Source organism: Ovis aries, chromosome 11 (genome assembly GCF_016772045.2).
Source record: "Ovis aries strain OAR_USU_Benz2616 breed Rambouillet chromosome 11, ARS-UI_Ramb_v3.0, whole genome shotgun sequence".
NCBI lineage: Eukaryota > Metazoa > Chordata > Mammalia > Artiodactyla > Bovidae > Ovis > Ovis aries.
In genome coordinates this window covers 39,342,906-39,357,703 of record NC_056064.1, presented here as the reverse complement: position 1 = coordinate 39,357,703, position 14,798 = coordinate 39,342,906, and the positions used below count along the sequence as shown (strand labels likewise).

The following is a 14,798-nucleotide window of genomic DNA, read 5'->3' as shown; positions in this document are numbered from 1 at the left end:
GTGAGGATGCCACAGATAGCTTCCCCTCCTTTGGGGGAAGGAGTAGAGGGGGCAGGAGGGGCTTGATCACAGCCACCTGGTGCCGGGGCACCTGCTCAGTGGTCTTGGGGAGGTTCACCTCCTCCTTGCTCCCCTTGGAGAGCTATTACTGCATGGGGGTAAGGGCGGGCTTCTCTGTCAATCCCATCACACCTCCGGCCTCTTGATTCCCCCTGCAGATGTTCCAGTGGCTTTGACCGCTACCGCCAGGAGTGGCTGGCCTACGGCTGTGCCCAGGAGGTGAGAGGCTGAAGTGAGCCTGGTGGGGAGAGGGCAGGGCTGCAGGCTCGCCCCTTGCCTGGTCTCTCTTCTCTCGGTGACATTCTCCCCTCCACCTGGGGCTCGCCTCCCTCTCTGCTCTGCACCAGTGAAACCATTGTGGGAGGTTTTTGAGGGCTCAGTGGGTCCTGAGACAAGCACTTCTCCCGGTGACTTGGCCCAGAGCGGCAGTTCTCCAGGGGCTCTCTTGGGCCTTGCAGAGGGTATATGGGGTGTGGCCTTGGCCACACTGGAATCTTCTAGGAGACTGTGTGCCTGGTAACATTCAAGAAGTGACTGCCCCGGCTCCAACCTTTAGGCATTTAAGGAAGGCAGTCATTCACCTCCCATTTAGAATCCCATACAGGTTCAACCCCTGGGTTGGGAAGATCCCCTGGAGGAGGACATGGCAACCCACTCCAGTATTCTTGCTTGGAGAATCCCATGGACAGAGGAGCCTGGCGGGCTACAGCCCATAAGGTCTCAGAGTCAGACAGAGCCGAAGTGTCTTAGCACGCATGCACAAGCACAGGTTCCTTGTCACTTGGAATTTTCCAGAGTGCTCAACGCTTTGGATGGGTAATGTCCTATTCTCACACCTTTTACTGACACAGAGAGACCCACTCACGTACGCATCCCTTCCCCTCCCTTCCTCTCACTTTCCCTTCTTGCAGGGCAAGCACATGGCATGTGCCCAGCATTTGCTCTGATTTAATCCTGTCATGGTCCCAGGAGCTAAGGACCAGTGTCCCCACTGATCAGGGAAGGAAACTGAGGCTCAGAGAGGTTCAGTGACTTGGCTTGCAGCTCACAGCTGGTGAAATGGTGAAGGTGCTGGGCCCAGCATTTAAATGTGAACTTCCAGAATTACTGCTAGGCTTTCACTACCATCTGTTTTATCAGTGAGGCTGGGTGAGCTGTTTCTGGTCTTCAAAAAAAAAACACCCCAAAACCCCTTGTCCATCCAGAAGCCTGTTTCTAACATTGGCTGTTGGTGAATGTACTCATTCGCTTTATTTATTTAAGATTGGCATCTCAGCTCCTTCAGGAAGGATTCAAAGCGGCTGACAGATAAATTGCCCTGTAAGATAAGACACTTTCAGGATAAAGTGGAAAGCTTAAATGCATTCAGAGCCCAGCTTTGGTTAGATTACCATGCTTGGACCACTCACTGGAGTCTTAAATCTTCTGGCCGCTGAGGGATGAAAGCACCCCCAGGGTCCTCCTGTGTGCGACGTAGCTGCTGGCAAGGCCTCTGTCCATCGCAGCACTGGGTCTCTCTTGCAGGCAGAAGGCAGAACATGTGAGGATTTCCAGGACGAGGACTCCTACTCGTCCTCGCCCGACAGCTCCTTCAGCCCCTTTGACGGAGACTTCACCACCACCTCCTCCTCCCTCTTCATTGACAGCCTCACCACGGAAGGTAAGGGTGGGGAGGAGCCGTGGCCCTGGAGCATCACTGCCCCTGATGGGGATTATCTCAGGGAACATAGTTGTTGCATCCTGTCACATCTGAGACTCCCAGAGCAGAGGTCACTTGCCAGTGAGACACAGAGCTAGGTTTAGGACGAGTGGACTCCATGTGCGTGTCAGAGTTGTGGAACAGAATTCACTGTGGCGACGGGAAAAATTACTGTCCCAGCACAATGCCAATTTGTTTACATAATAACTTGATTCATCTTAATAGCAATTCTCAGAGAACCTGTGAGATCTTAGCATCCTGGTAGCAGGTATGAACTCAGTCCCATACACTCAGACATCAGAGAAAGATTGCATAATTTTTCTGTTCCCTTCTGGTTCCCACTCCTCATTGGGCTGGCGGGGTGGGAAGTTCCACCCCCACCGTGCTGGGGCTTGACTTTCCACTCCTGTGATGTCCAGGGGGTAGAGGGTAATGCAGGACAGCTCTGACCGTCTTGGGTTGTTGCTGAACTGCTTCTTCAGGCCTGGCTGTCCCTGGGGACTTCTCTGCCATCCTCATGTTACTGGTGGAATGGTGATTCCTGGGTTCTCGTCCTCACAAGGGAAAGAAAGCAATCTAGAGACATGGAACAGTTTTAAGCAGCAGGGGTTTTAATAAGCAAAGGAGAATGTACACTCTTGAGAAGGGAGGAGAGCAGACTGGGGGCCAGAAGCAGCCCCACAGTGAAGGTAGAGTTGGGTTGTTCAGAGTGATGGGAAGTCCCTCCCTGTGTCCTCCATTACTGGATTGATGAGTTGATTGACAGCTTTAGGTTACATAACTTTTCTCCTGTGTGCAGCCGCTTACCCATAAGCACCCAAGTGGAAACGGGTTGAGGGGGTGTTGGGCAGGGAATGGCAATACTAATTTATTATAAATACTGTATAATGAACCCCAGGCTATTCCAAGTCACCTCTTAGGTCTTGTTGCACCTACACCAACCAGTACTGGCGGTTTGGAAAGCCCCGTTGGGTTTTTGTTATCTGACTTGGTCCTGATAAGGCTGGAAATTTTGCAGTCCTTAACCGCAAAAATGGAGCTCTCTGGGCATGTTCTGGTCACCAGAGTCCAGGTCAGGCAGGGAAAGGTGACCCTGTCCAGGATGGGGTAGGACCAGCTCATGTCCGACTGGCTATCTACCAGTCTTCAGTTCCAAGGTCAAGTTGCTTCCATTTCTTTGAGGCCAGTTCTCGGAACTGTGCAGTCATGGCTGCAGTCTGCTCAGCATGCAGTTAGCTTCTTCCACCTGGTGGAGGTTGTGGTGTCCAGAGGTCCTTGACTGTGCCTAACGGCTGTATTATCATTTAGTCTTGTTGAACTGTTTTCCTGTGTTTCCGTGTTTTCTCACCTCTCTGACTAAACTTATTCCTTGGTTAAAGTTTTTCCACAGAGAAAAGGTAGGCTGAGGACATGCGGGGCAAGGGCCATAGGATCCTGCTCTGTTTCACCCAGGCTTAGGGTTTTATCGAAGCTGCCGGAGGTCCATCCACCCTGTGGGGAAGACCGGGCAGGGTCCCTGGATTCTTTGGCTATCTCTGAGAAATTCCTCCCTCATCCTTTTTTGATACATGGCATCTAGATTTTAAGCCCTTGCCCTAAGTCTAAGACTGAAAGACGTATGGGGTCTTCCTGCCTCCCCTGAGCCCAATTACCTGTTTGAAAGGAGCAAACGGAAAGGAGAAAAAAGTTGGTATTTTTAAACATTATTCATCCACAACCCCATTTTATAGACAAGGAAATGGGCTCATGAGGGGCAAAATAGGTTGCTCAGCAGTGGAATATTCTGAGGTCTCTGCCTGCCTTTGAAATGCAGCATGCAGCTGCTGCTGCTAAGTCGCTTCAGTCGTGTTCGACTTAGAGAACCAGAAAGCAGGAACCCATGGATCTGGCCGGAGGGAAGCGAACAGTTGATAGAAAGAGCAAACATTTGAGGGGACCGACCATGGGCCAGGTAGGGTGCTGACACTGTGTATCCATCAATACTCAATCCTCCTAACTATCCTGAACTTTGATGCTCTTTGATCCCCAGTTTACAGAGGAGACACTATGGCTACGAGAGGTTGATGGGCTTACCCAAAATCACACAGCCAGGAAAATGTGGCATCGGGTCTCATCTGGTTCCCAAAGCAGCAGTCTGGCTCGCTCAAGCCCACTGCCTTTATCAGTGTTGAAAGGAATAGAGAAGGGTCTTCACGGGTTCAGTGGGTGGGAGAATAGTGAAGGGTGAGCAGTGAAGCGGGAGATTCAATACATTACATGAAAAAGGGGCAAGAGGAGACCTTGCCCTCAGGAATTATAATGGAGTTCAGGGGTGACCTTCCAGTTAAAGGAAACACCACTTAAAAGAGCCCCCTGGCCAGCCACCCTTGAGTTAACCCTATGTGCTACTGGGGGCTCAGTCTGAGAGGTGAGAACCCAGCCTTTCTCTCAGGGGCTTATGTCTGGGTGAGCCACGGTGCCTGAGCCCAGAGGAGTGGCTACAGCGGGCATGGAGAGAGCCCAATGTCTGGCATCTGGAGGTTGGCTTCAAGCCCTGTCTTGGAATTATTCTCCTTTAGTCCCGGGCTACTGCCATGAAGGGCTGTCCGTGATCACCCAGTGCTGCATCCCGTTAGACTGGCAGTAGTATTATGTCGAGTGTGTGTGTCTCCTGTCAGGGTCCTGCATCTTCCTAGTGTTAGTATACTGTGGTCCCTGTATAATTGGCTCCAGTGAACTGATTCCCATCCACTGGCTGATGGACATATGTGGGGTTATGCCCCAGCCTGGGTCATGCAGCATTTTATTGCTTGCAGATTTTGGATCGCAGCCATTCTGACTGGTGCAGTGATGTTGAGCGTCCATATGTCTTCCTATTTTAGTTCAAAAATTGAGCTGCATCTCAATACAGGCAGTGTTTAGTAGTCAACAGAACTAGTCTGTTCTTTGAAAGGATAAAAATAAAAATTAAGAGAAATGAAATGGAGATCACAAAGGATCATAAGAGACTACTGTCAGCAGTTGTATGCCAATAAAATGGACAGTGGAAGAAATGGACAAAATTCTTAGAAAAGTACAGAACCAGGAAGGATCAAGTGTATGATTATCTCAATAGATGCAGAAGGCCTTTGACAAAATTCAACATCCATTTATGATAAAAACTCTCCAGAAAGCAGGAATAGAAGGAACAGCTATCTATGACAAACCTGTGAAAAGCCAGGAATGTGTCCATGTAATTAAAATTCCACATGGGAAACATTAATTAGAGTAAGGACAATTATGGCTCTATGGCCTTCCAGTCCTGGAGGAGGTAACAAAGATTAGCAAGTTGCCTTTATAAGAAAAAAATGTGACAAGGACTTGTCCCCGCAACAAACTCTCAAGGTGTCTGGAGGGACAGGTTTGGGTCACCCCCTGTCTGTGTTATTACAGCCTACACAGGGAGATGATGTGCTCAGGGTCCAGGAAGGTGCTGTGAACGAAGGGGATAGAGCACTTCAGCCAGGGGGACAGGGGCAGCAGAGCAGATCCGTGGACAGCCAGCCAGAAAAGCAGAAAGGGCCAGGGAAGCAGGAAGTGTGGGAGCTGGATTTTAAGCTACTTACTTAAATGCTGCTCACTTAAATGAACCAGAATGACCTCAGAGTGGCGAGCAGCTGCCACAAAATCTATGCATTTTATCGTTAAGGATAGACAGGCACTGACCCGGAATATCTGTGCAGTCTAAGGACTCATCTGATGAGCAGCTGAACAGAACATGTTGGTAGCAGCAAGAAGTGACTGCTAACCACAGGAAAATGACCACTTATTCAGTAGACATCACACACATTTCTTCACTCTGTGGGTTTTCATGGGCCTGGACCACAGTCTGTTAATTAGGGAACGAGTGTGCATTCCGTGGACCCCTAGCAAGGCAGCATCTGGGACCCAGCCCTCAGTGAGGGGAAGAGAAGCTGCTGTGGGCACAGCATGGTCACCTTTAGTCATCTTGTGGGAGGGACTGGCTGCAGGTGTCTTTGTCTATCAAGACTACATGTGGCTTGGGCTACAATGTATTTCCAATGGTCTAGATTCAAAACAAGTTGATTCAAAAAATCAAGTTAATTCATCCAATCATGTTTAGGATTACTTTGGTCAATTTCGAGTAATCAATTCATCATTTTTAACTTGTAGTAAAAAAAAACAGATTCAGAGGCATATATAAATACCTTGTGTATTGCAATTCCTGAAGAAAACGTACCTTTCTATTATAAGTCAACAATTCTCTGTTTTGTTTTACTTTGCATTTTTAGGGTGTTTCTATAATTTTGTTCATTTATTTTTGACCCTGCTGGGCCTTCGTTGCTGCGCAGGCTTTTCTCTAGCTGCCGCTTCTCGTTGTGACGGCTTCTCCTGCTGCAGAGCACTGATTCCAGGAGGTGGGCTTCGTTAAGTTGCAGCACACGGGCTGAGTAGCTGTGGCTCCTGGGCTCTGGAGTGCAGGCTCATTAGTTGTGGTTCACAGTTGCTCCTCCACAGCCAGGGGGATCTTCCCAGACCATAGAACAAACCCATATCTGCTGCATTATCAGGCAGATTCTTAACTTTCTGAATTTAACTTACCTGATGTGAACAGTCAACTCATTGGAAAAGACCTTGATGCTGGGAAAGATCGAAGGCAAAAGGGGAAGAGAGCAGCAGAGGATGAAATAGCATCACTGAATAGCCTCGCTGATTCAATGGACTTGAACTTGGGCAACCTCCAGGAGTAGTGAGGGGACAGGGAGGCCTGATGTGCTGCAGTCCATGGGGTCGCAAAGAGTCGGACACGACTTGGCGACTCAACAACGATGACAATACATGATAAACAGTTAAATGATTCCAAAGTCAAATCTACAAAAGCAACTATATCCAAAGAAGCTTAGTTTCTTGTTTTCTTCCTCCATTCTATTCCCCATTTTCCCTGTGAAAGTGAAGTGAAAGTGTTAGTTGCTTAGTCGTGTCCAGCTCTTTGTGACCCCATAAGCTGTAGCCTGCCAGGCTCGTCTGTCCATGGGATTTCCCAGGCAAGAATACTGGAGGAAAGAGGAGTGGGTTGCCATTCCCTTTTCCAGGGGATCTTCCCAACCCAGGGATCGAACTAGGGTCTCCTTTGTAGGCAGATTCTTTACTGTCTGAGCCACCAGGGAAGCCCCTTTCCTCTATGGGGTACTATTTTTAAATTTTCTTATAGTTTGTTCTTCTACTGTCTACTGTGATTTTTTGATATTTGAAGATTTATTGGAAACGCATAGCAGAACCAGGTGTTATATTCAGGTACTGGGAGCGTAAAATGGTTGGTTGCTGAGAGGCTCATAGTCTATGGAAACAAGGGGACCCAAGATGCTCCAGAAACAGATCACATGGCATGGGACACGGGGGAGGACACACCCATCTATCCTCTGGGAAGTGACAGGGCTGGGACCAGGACTAGGCTGAGATAAGTGACACACTCAATGCAGATACAAAAGTTAAGGAGACACACACACACACAGACATGCACACACAAAAGCAATAATTAAGAGAAATAATCTTTTCATGCAATATTTGCAAAAATCAAAAGTAATGCCAAGAATCACAGTAAACAAAATATCAAAACATTTTTAAAAAGACAGAATCAGACCCTGTTTCACTTGTGTCACCCTAGCCTCAGCCCTGCAAGAGGCATTTCAGGAGCGGGACTTTTGAAAGAGGAGTGGTGAAGGGGAGGAAGGGCATGTCCTGTAGGAGGAACAGAATATGCAGCGACTCAGAGATCTGAGAAGACCCTGAGGTCTGGAGAGCCTTGCGTAACTTGTTACACCCACTGTAACAAGTGCTATTGAGTTGGCCCGAGTGACAGAAGAGAAGACTGGGACAAACTGCCAAGGGTCTTGAACATCTGTGATCAAAGGGGAGTCAGTGGGAGCTCCGCTTTGAATGAGGAGAACAGTGGAGGGGGAGAAGGGACGCAGAGCAGGTTGCAGGTCCTACATTGTGCAAGGTTCCACTCGTTTAATGTTTGATGCTTGAAGCAGTAATCTCTAGTCATCTAGAACATTCTCCTGACGTGGAGATTTTTGCTGTCCTTTCCCCACAGGAATCTGTGGGAAAGAACCACAGGAAGGGTCAACCATTGGAACTTATTTAGGAGGCTGCAGGGTACACTCCTTGAGGTGTAGAGGGGGTGTGCTGGCCTGGAAATCTGTCTCCCACATTGTACCCTGGGGGTCTTCAAGCAGATTTGATCTTGTGACTCACACACACCCACCTCAAATCCTTCCTCCCCTTCCTGCTGCCCCTTAGGATACTGTGAAAGGCCCTGAATTTGGCTTTCCAGGCCGCTGTCCACCCCCACCCCCAGCCTCACTCACTCTCATCACCCCCTGCTCACAGCCTGTCTGCCCTCCAGCTGCACTGAACTGCTTTTTATGCCTCTACTGGCCAAGTTCTTGCTGACTCCAGCCTTTGCCCCACCGTCTATTTGGGACTGTGTCTCAGCCCCACGTCTCATCCTGCCTTTTTGACTGCCTTTGTGTGGACAATTTTCATCGTCCCTCCATTCCCCACCTCCCACCCCCACCCCATGACTTCCCTGAGGGCAGAGATCACATCTATCACAGTACTTACTCCCTGGGCTCACCTCCCAGCAGACACTCAGTATTTGTTGAACGAATGAACACTGGGGAAAGTTGGCTTGTCTGTGGCCTTTGACCTTTAGACTGCTGTGTGACTTTGAGCAAGTCACCTCCCCTCTCTGGGCTTCAGTTTCCTAGCCTTCAGAATGAAGGGCTGAACTGAACCTCCCTAAAGTCTCATCCAATCCAATCCAACGGGACAAAGGCCATTGTGATTCTGCTAACCTTGCACCTTCTCTCCTTTCCGTTTGAAGACGACACCAAGGTGAACCCCTACGCAGGAGGAGACGGTGAGTACAGAGACACCTGCCCCTCTTCATCACTGCGCTGCCTCTTGGACTCAGCCCCCAAGAGGGTGGTACAGCCTTCACCTGGCCTCTTTGCTTTTACTCCCTGAGTGGGGGAGGGGGAAACAGCAGCAGCCTGGGCTTCTCCAACCTCCTGCTCAGTGGGAAGGTGCGGGACGTGGGCGGGGGCTTCCGGGCACACACTTCCTAGGCTGAAAAAGCAAATCTACATCTAGACATTTCTCATCTCAGGCGGGAACCTCCTGCAGTTCTTCTGACCACAGTGCTCTTGAGTATTCACTGCCCTGAAAGGAGTGAGAAGCAGAGGAGAGGCTGAGCTAGGGCAGGCATGGCCATGGACCTGTGGCCCTGGCCTCTGTCCCCAAGGGGCCTCCCAACCAATGATGGGTGGAGAGTAGATTGTCTCGTTAAAGTTGTTGCAGGAAGGGGACCCCTTCCAGGGCCCGAGAGTGAGCTCTTGTCTAACACTCTGAAATGAATTGTCCGTGGAGACACATGGGCTGACAAAGCAAGAGATTTTACTGGGAAGGGGAGCCCAGGGGTAGGGCAGCAGGGTAAGGGAACTCAGGAGGATTGCTCTGCCATGTGCTTTGCAGTCTCTGGTTTTATGGTGATGGTGTTAGTTTCTGGGTTGTTGCTGGCCAGTCATTCTGCCTCAGGGTCCTTCCTGGTGTAATGTGCATCAGCCAAGATGGGTGCCAGCCAGGATTCTGGGAGGTTGGTAGGGTGCATGAACTGGAGTCTCCTCTCTCCTTTTGACTTTTCCCGAATTCTGCCAGTTGGTGGTAGCTTGTTAGTTCCACGTTCCTTACCGGAACCATGAGTTTAAGATAACTCATCCAAGTGGGCACTATGGGGTCTGGCCAGGGCAGGCAGCTTTGATCAGTGTTTGCCCTAACAAAGTTGCCTTTGATTCCAAACGTGGGTTGGCAGAGAGGACACAAAAGTTGTCCACCACAATTTTACACAGCTTAAGAACGTAGGGTCCCTGCTACCAGGACTGCCTGGGGGAATAATTTCCTCTCTGGTGATGTGGAGTCTGGTGATGTGGAGGCGAGGGCGGCCATCTCCCCTGGCCTTTGCTCAGAGCCAGCTTAAGCCCTTGCTGCAACTACCACAAAGGGGAGATGGAAGAGCCTTCCAGCTCTAGGGGCTGGGAGACTGTTAACCTGGCTCCAGCAGGAGAGGAGGGACTGTTAACACAGCACAGTTTGATGGTTTCTCCCACCAGAGATGGAGCCATTGGTCATCTGTGGGCACCAGGTGTGAGAGTGCATCTGTGTCCATTGGGCTGAGGGGAGGCAGGGGGCTCTGAGCCACGTTCGTTCCCCTTATTCCACACCATGTGCTCGTCATCCCAAGCCCTGCCCTCAGATCATCAGGGCCACTGAAGGCTGTGGGCTGATGGCCTGGTCAGGAGAGGCCAGCTTGGGGTGTGTCCTCTCCACTCCTCCAGTTCTTGGCAGATACCCTGGCAGTGCCCCAGCGTAGTTTCTCTCCTAAGCTTTTTTCTCTTGAAGAGAAAAGGGGATGGGGAACACAATGACTTTGGACGTATGCAACATTTTATTAAAAATCCCCACCCCTTGTTGATTCCCATCACACCCACCAGCGAAGTAAAACAGACTTCAGTATTTCTGTTGCTCGCATGATCCTCTGTCTTCTCTATGTCATTAGCCCCACATCCTTTTAGGATATAAGGAGAAGCAGCAAAAAGCCACCGCAGGTAATATTAGCGAACTAGGCTTCTTAGCATCACCAACTCAATGAACATGAGTTTGAGCAAGCTCCAGGAGCTGGTGATAGACAGCCTGGTGCGCTGTAGTCCATGGGGTCTCAAAGAGTCGGACATGACTGAGTGAATGAACTGAACTGAACTGAGGCTTCTTAGTGACTGGCACTGACTGTGTCCTTGGATGAATCCCTTTACCTCTCTGTATTTCCATTCCTTCAGCTGTACGAGAAAGGGTTGGGCTGGATGTGCTTCCAGCTCCATAGTCTATGGAAAATATTCAGCCTTCTCCTTGGGCTGTATTTCAAACGCTTGCAATGTTCTCAGAGAGTGTTTGCTGGCTTATTAGCCCTTAGAGGACCTAGTTCATTTCTTTTATTGAGTTCCTCTGATGGGTCTGCCATTTTTTCTAAGAGCTGAGGACACTGAGATGAATAAGACACTGTCTCTGCCCTCCAGGAGGTCACAATCTGGTAGTGGACAGTGACGGGTAAAAATGTGGTCATTTTGCTCTCATAATAGCTACACTTATTGAAGTTGTCCCAGAGACTCTGGCTGTGCTCCTTAGCAGTTAACATGAATTATTTCATTTTAATCCTCACCGTAATCCTATCAGGTAGTTATCATTATTATCCTGTTCTATAGAAATGATGACCGAGACACACAGAAGTTAAATAAGATGCCCAAGATTACACAGCTAGTAAGTAGCAGAGTCTGTATTTGAAACCAGACAGCCAGACTCCAGACCCCACAACCATCAGATCTCTTAACCATCACATGCCCTTTGTGAATTCCTTAAAAGGACCTATATGGGATGGGTATTAGAGAGAGCTTTTATGATCCCTAGGAGACATTTGGGCAACTTTTAAGTGATTTTTGGGAAACCACCTAAATTGTGCTAAGAACAAAGTTAATGTCACCCTCATTATAGTTCCACCCGATCCACCCTTTCATGTATTTGATAAGTAGATCTGAAGGTTCTGTCAGCTTTCATCTCTGGGACTTTGTCAGAACCCAGGACTCCACAGTGCCCCCTTCCTCGATCCCCTGACCTAATGGTCTCTTCGCAGGCCTTCAGAACAACCTGGCCCCCAAGACGACGGGGTCCCCTCTGCACCTGGGCACCATCGTGGGCATTGTGCTGGCCGTCCTCCTGGTGGCTTCCATCATCCTGGCTGGGATCTACATCAATGGCCACCCCACCTCCAATGCTGCCCTCTTCTTCATCGAGGTCCGTGCGGGGTGGGGCCGCCCCTCTGCCATCCCCATCTGTGTCAGCATTCCCCAGCCATTCAGTCCCTATCTCTCCTTATTTCATCCCTCACCCACCTCACACCAGGCTCCTGTTTCCACTTGAGGGGCTTCATCAATTCCATCCGGGCTTATCTCCCACTAGCAGGCACTCTCTGAGTCCCTAATCCCCAGGGCTTGGCCCCTCAAGACTCCTCTGGCCTGCTTGTCCTGTCGAATGGCCTCTGCTTTGCCTCCACCATTTGTGGAATCAGAACAGTGACCATCCCCAGAGGAAGAAGAGAAAACCACAGATGGCTCACATGCCCTTGAGTGGTTATGTGACCATCCCCAATGATTTGTGGTTTCTCACACCGAAATTCCAAGGCCTGGGGCTTATCCAAAGCCATAATGAAACTGAGGTCTTGCCTTTTGGCCTGCTGTGTGCGTTTTTCTATTAGATTTGACAGGCCATAGTAATCATAAGAGTCGTTCTGTCTGGGAGCTTTCATTGAGGATACTGCAGTTTTGAATGTCTCAGAAATTCAGAAGAGCCAGCCTGACGTGCAGCATGGGAAGCAAGGCCTGGGCTCCTTCACTGTGAGCCGCAGAGCTCAGGAGCCCCTGCCTACCACCCACCCGTGGTGACTGACCAGCTCTCTGAATCCCACAGCAGGGTGGCCTCTAGGTCCACAACCCTCCACGTGGGTCACATGCCCCTCGACCTCATCATCCAGAGGCCTGGGTGGTTCCCTCCCCTCTGGTTCAATGCCACCTGTTTCTTACAAATTCTAACCAGTCATTAGTAGGTTAACACTAAGACCTGCCAAGGCTAAGACCTACCTGGTTTCACCCGGGGAACCTGCAGATCCCCAGCCACAGGGATGCAGACAGGAAGGTCTGAGACCTGGGAATCTGCGTTTTCTTCAGTTCCCCACCTCTGATGCAGGACCTGTCCTGTCTAGAGGGTTATCTTGGCATTTCCAGAACCTCCCAGATCATTCCGTCTCTTACCCATTCCCTCACTTTCTGAAGTCTTAGGGCTCCACTCTGTATTGCTGAGTTTTTCACCTTGTGTCCTGCAGTCCACATGGCAAAGCATCAGATGACCTCCCTCCCAACCCCTGAGGCTCCCGGCGGGTTTCCCAGCGCGCCAAGGATCACAGCCGGAAGCCTTCTGGGAAGGGGGTCTACACTGCACCTGGCTCACACACAGTAGCCCCTAAGAGCCCTTGAAAAGTGCTCAGAGCTCTCCCCCTGGGTGAAGGGGAGAAAGAGGGGAGGGTCCCCAGTGGGTGGGATCGCGCCCACTCACTCTGCGTCTGTGCCCCTACAGCGGAGACCTCACCACTGGCCGGCCATGAAGTTCCGCAACCACCCCAGCCACTCCACCTACACAGAGGTTGAGCCCTCAGGGCACGAGAAGGAGGGCTTCGTGGAGGCGGAGCAGTGCTGAGAGCGCCAGGTCTCCCTTGGAAGGGTACAAAGGAAGACCCAGGGACCTCAAAACACATGAGTCAAAGCAAAGCAGAGAAATGACTTTTCTTGGCCTCCTCTGAACACACACTGGCTGGGAAAACGAGCCCGTGGTCTGCGGTGCCTGCACTACAGTTTGGCCATCATACCCCAGATATTGAAGCAGGGGCAGAAAAGCCACAATAACCAGTAGCAATCACCAGTGCCAGGGGTCTCCCGTTCTGAGTCTCTCAATGGTCTGCTCTGGAGCTGCCTCAGAGGTCCCTTCCCACCTGGAGATGGACAGATGCCCTGCCCCCATCGCCTAATGCCCCCGTGTACGACAAAGAGAACCCAGCTCTTGATGGTGGCCACCGCATTCCAGGGTCCATAGATTCAAGAGCGGGTCCTCATGGCTATGGATTCAGCGTATTTTGCCCGAGCTTCTGTGGTCTAGAAGTCTGGAGAAGGAGTTCTCACCATCTGTTACACACAGGTACGGCTGCTCCCAGCGCTTTCGGCAAAACACTGATTGGCATGCTGGCATCCGAAGAAAGCCAAAGGAGAGGAGAGAGAACTTGCGGGCAGATTGCATTTTTAGGCTTCGCTCCCCCAACTTGCCCTGTCTGCTGAGAACCAGTTAGTTTCTGCATTGAACATGTGTGTGGCCCATGTCACGGGCTTTATCCATTGGCAGCCCAGCCCACCAGGTGAGCCGTGCTGTGCGCGGCCACATCCACCAGGTGGGCTCCTCATTCCAGTGGCACGCTTGGGTGTCCACTGTCTTCACTGGCCTGGTCTTCCATCAGTGCCAGTCAGTACCTCCAAAGGCAGGGCCTGCCTGATCAATACTTTGCCTCCTCTGAGCTGGAATTTTATAGCCATTAAAGAGAAATAAGGTGGGGAGAAGCTTCTTGAAACATACCCAACAGGGAACTTCAGTTGGATTCTGTTGAAAAGCAAAACCTCTAGAACAACTGGGACAGAGGAAGCTGATGCGGGAAGGAAGGACTATATCTGCCAGAAATTCTTGGGGCAGAGAGTTTAGGCTCCCAAACCTAATCTGGTTTTAAGTGAGTTCTGCCCTAGAGATGAGTTGGTGTTGCTTCTGAAGAGCATTTCAAATGAAAACCTATAGTTCACCCTCATTCAAAGTAAAAAATATCAGCAGCAAATAAACAGTAAATCATCGTCTCCACCGTCCTTTGTTGTTGTTTAGTCACTAAGCTGTGTCAGACTGTGACCCCATGGACTGTAGCCTGCCAGGCTCCTGTGCCCATGGAATTTCCTAGATTATTATTATTACCATTTCCTTCTCCAGGGGATCTTCCCAACCCAGGGAGCAAACTCATGTGTCCTGCATTGGGAGGCAGATTCTTTACCGCTGAGCCACCTGGGAAGCCCTCCACTCTCCTTAGTCATGTCCTTTTATGCATATCACCAGCATGCTACCAAAGAAAGAAGTTTATATACAAAGCCTCCTGAAGGGGGGTAGGGGGTCTGCAAATAACCGGGCACATACGAACACTGGACTGATGGTCTTGCAGATGCTCCATGGTTTATCCTTGGTGAGAATGCTAATAACCATTGGAGTGGGAAACATGCTGGACCTCTGCTTTCCATAGGTATCCTTCATAAGCCAGGCAAGGAAGAGCTATGATTTTGAGAAACTGTATCCAAATTTGAGAAAGTAAAAGGAT

The 14,798-nt window shown here is 50.1% G+C and overlaps 1 protein-coding gene across 2 annotated transcripts in view; it reads left to right on the top strand.

The window, feature by feature from the left end:
* Positions 1 to 14,292, top strand: part of PLXDC1 (plexin domain containing 1) — a 63,473-nt gene extending 49,181 nt beyond the window's left edge. For both annotated transcript variants that reach the window (XM_004012833.4, XM_042255915.2), the window contains exons 10-14: positions 219 to 279; positions 1,585 to 1,720; positions 8,628 to 8,663; positions 11,484 to 11,644; positions 12,980 to 14,292. In XM_004012833.4, coding sequence (XP_004012882.2) covers positions 219 to 279; positions 1,585 to 1,720; positions 8,628 to 8,663; positions 11,484 to 11,644; positions 12,980 to 13,099 — 514 coding nt within the window. In that variant the 3' untranslated portion in view covers positions 13,100 to 14,292. The remainder of the gene's footprint in view (positions 1 to 218; positions 280 to 1,584; positions 1,721 to 8,627; positions 8,664 to 11,483; positions 11,645 to 12,979) is intronic.
* The last annotated feature ends 506 nt before the right edge of the window (positions 14,293 to 14,798 follow it).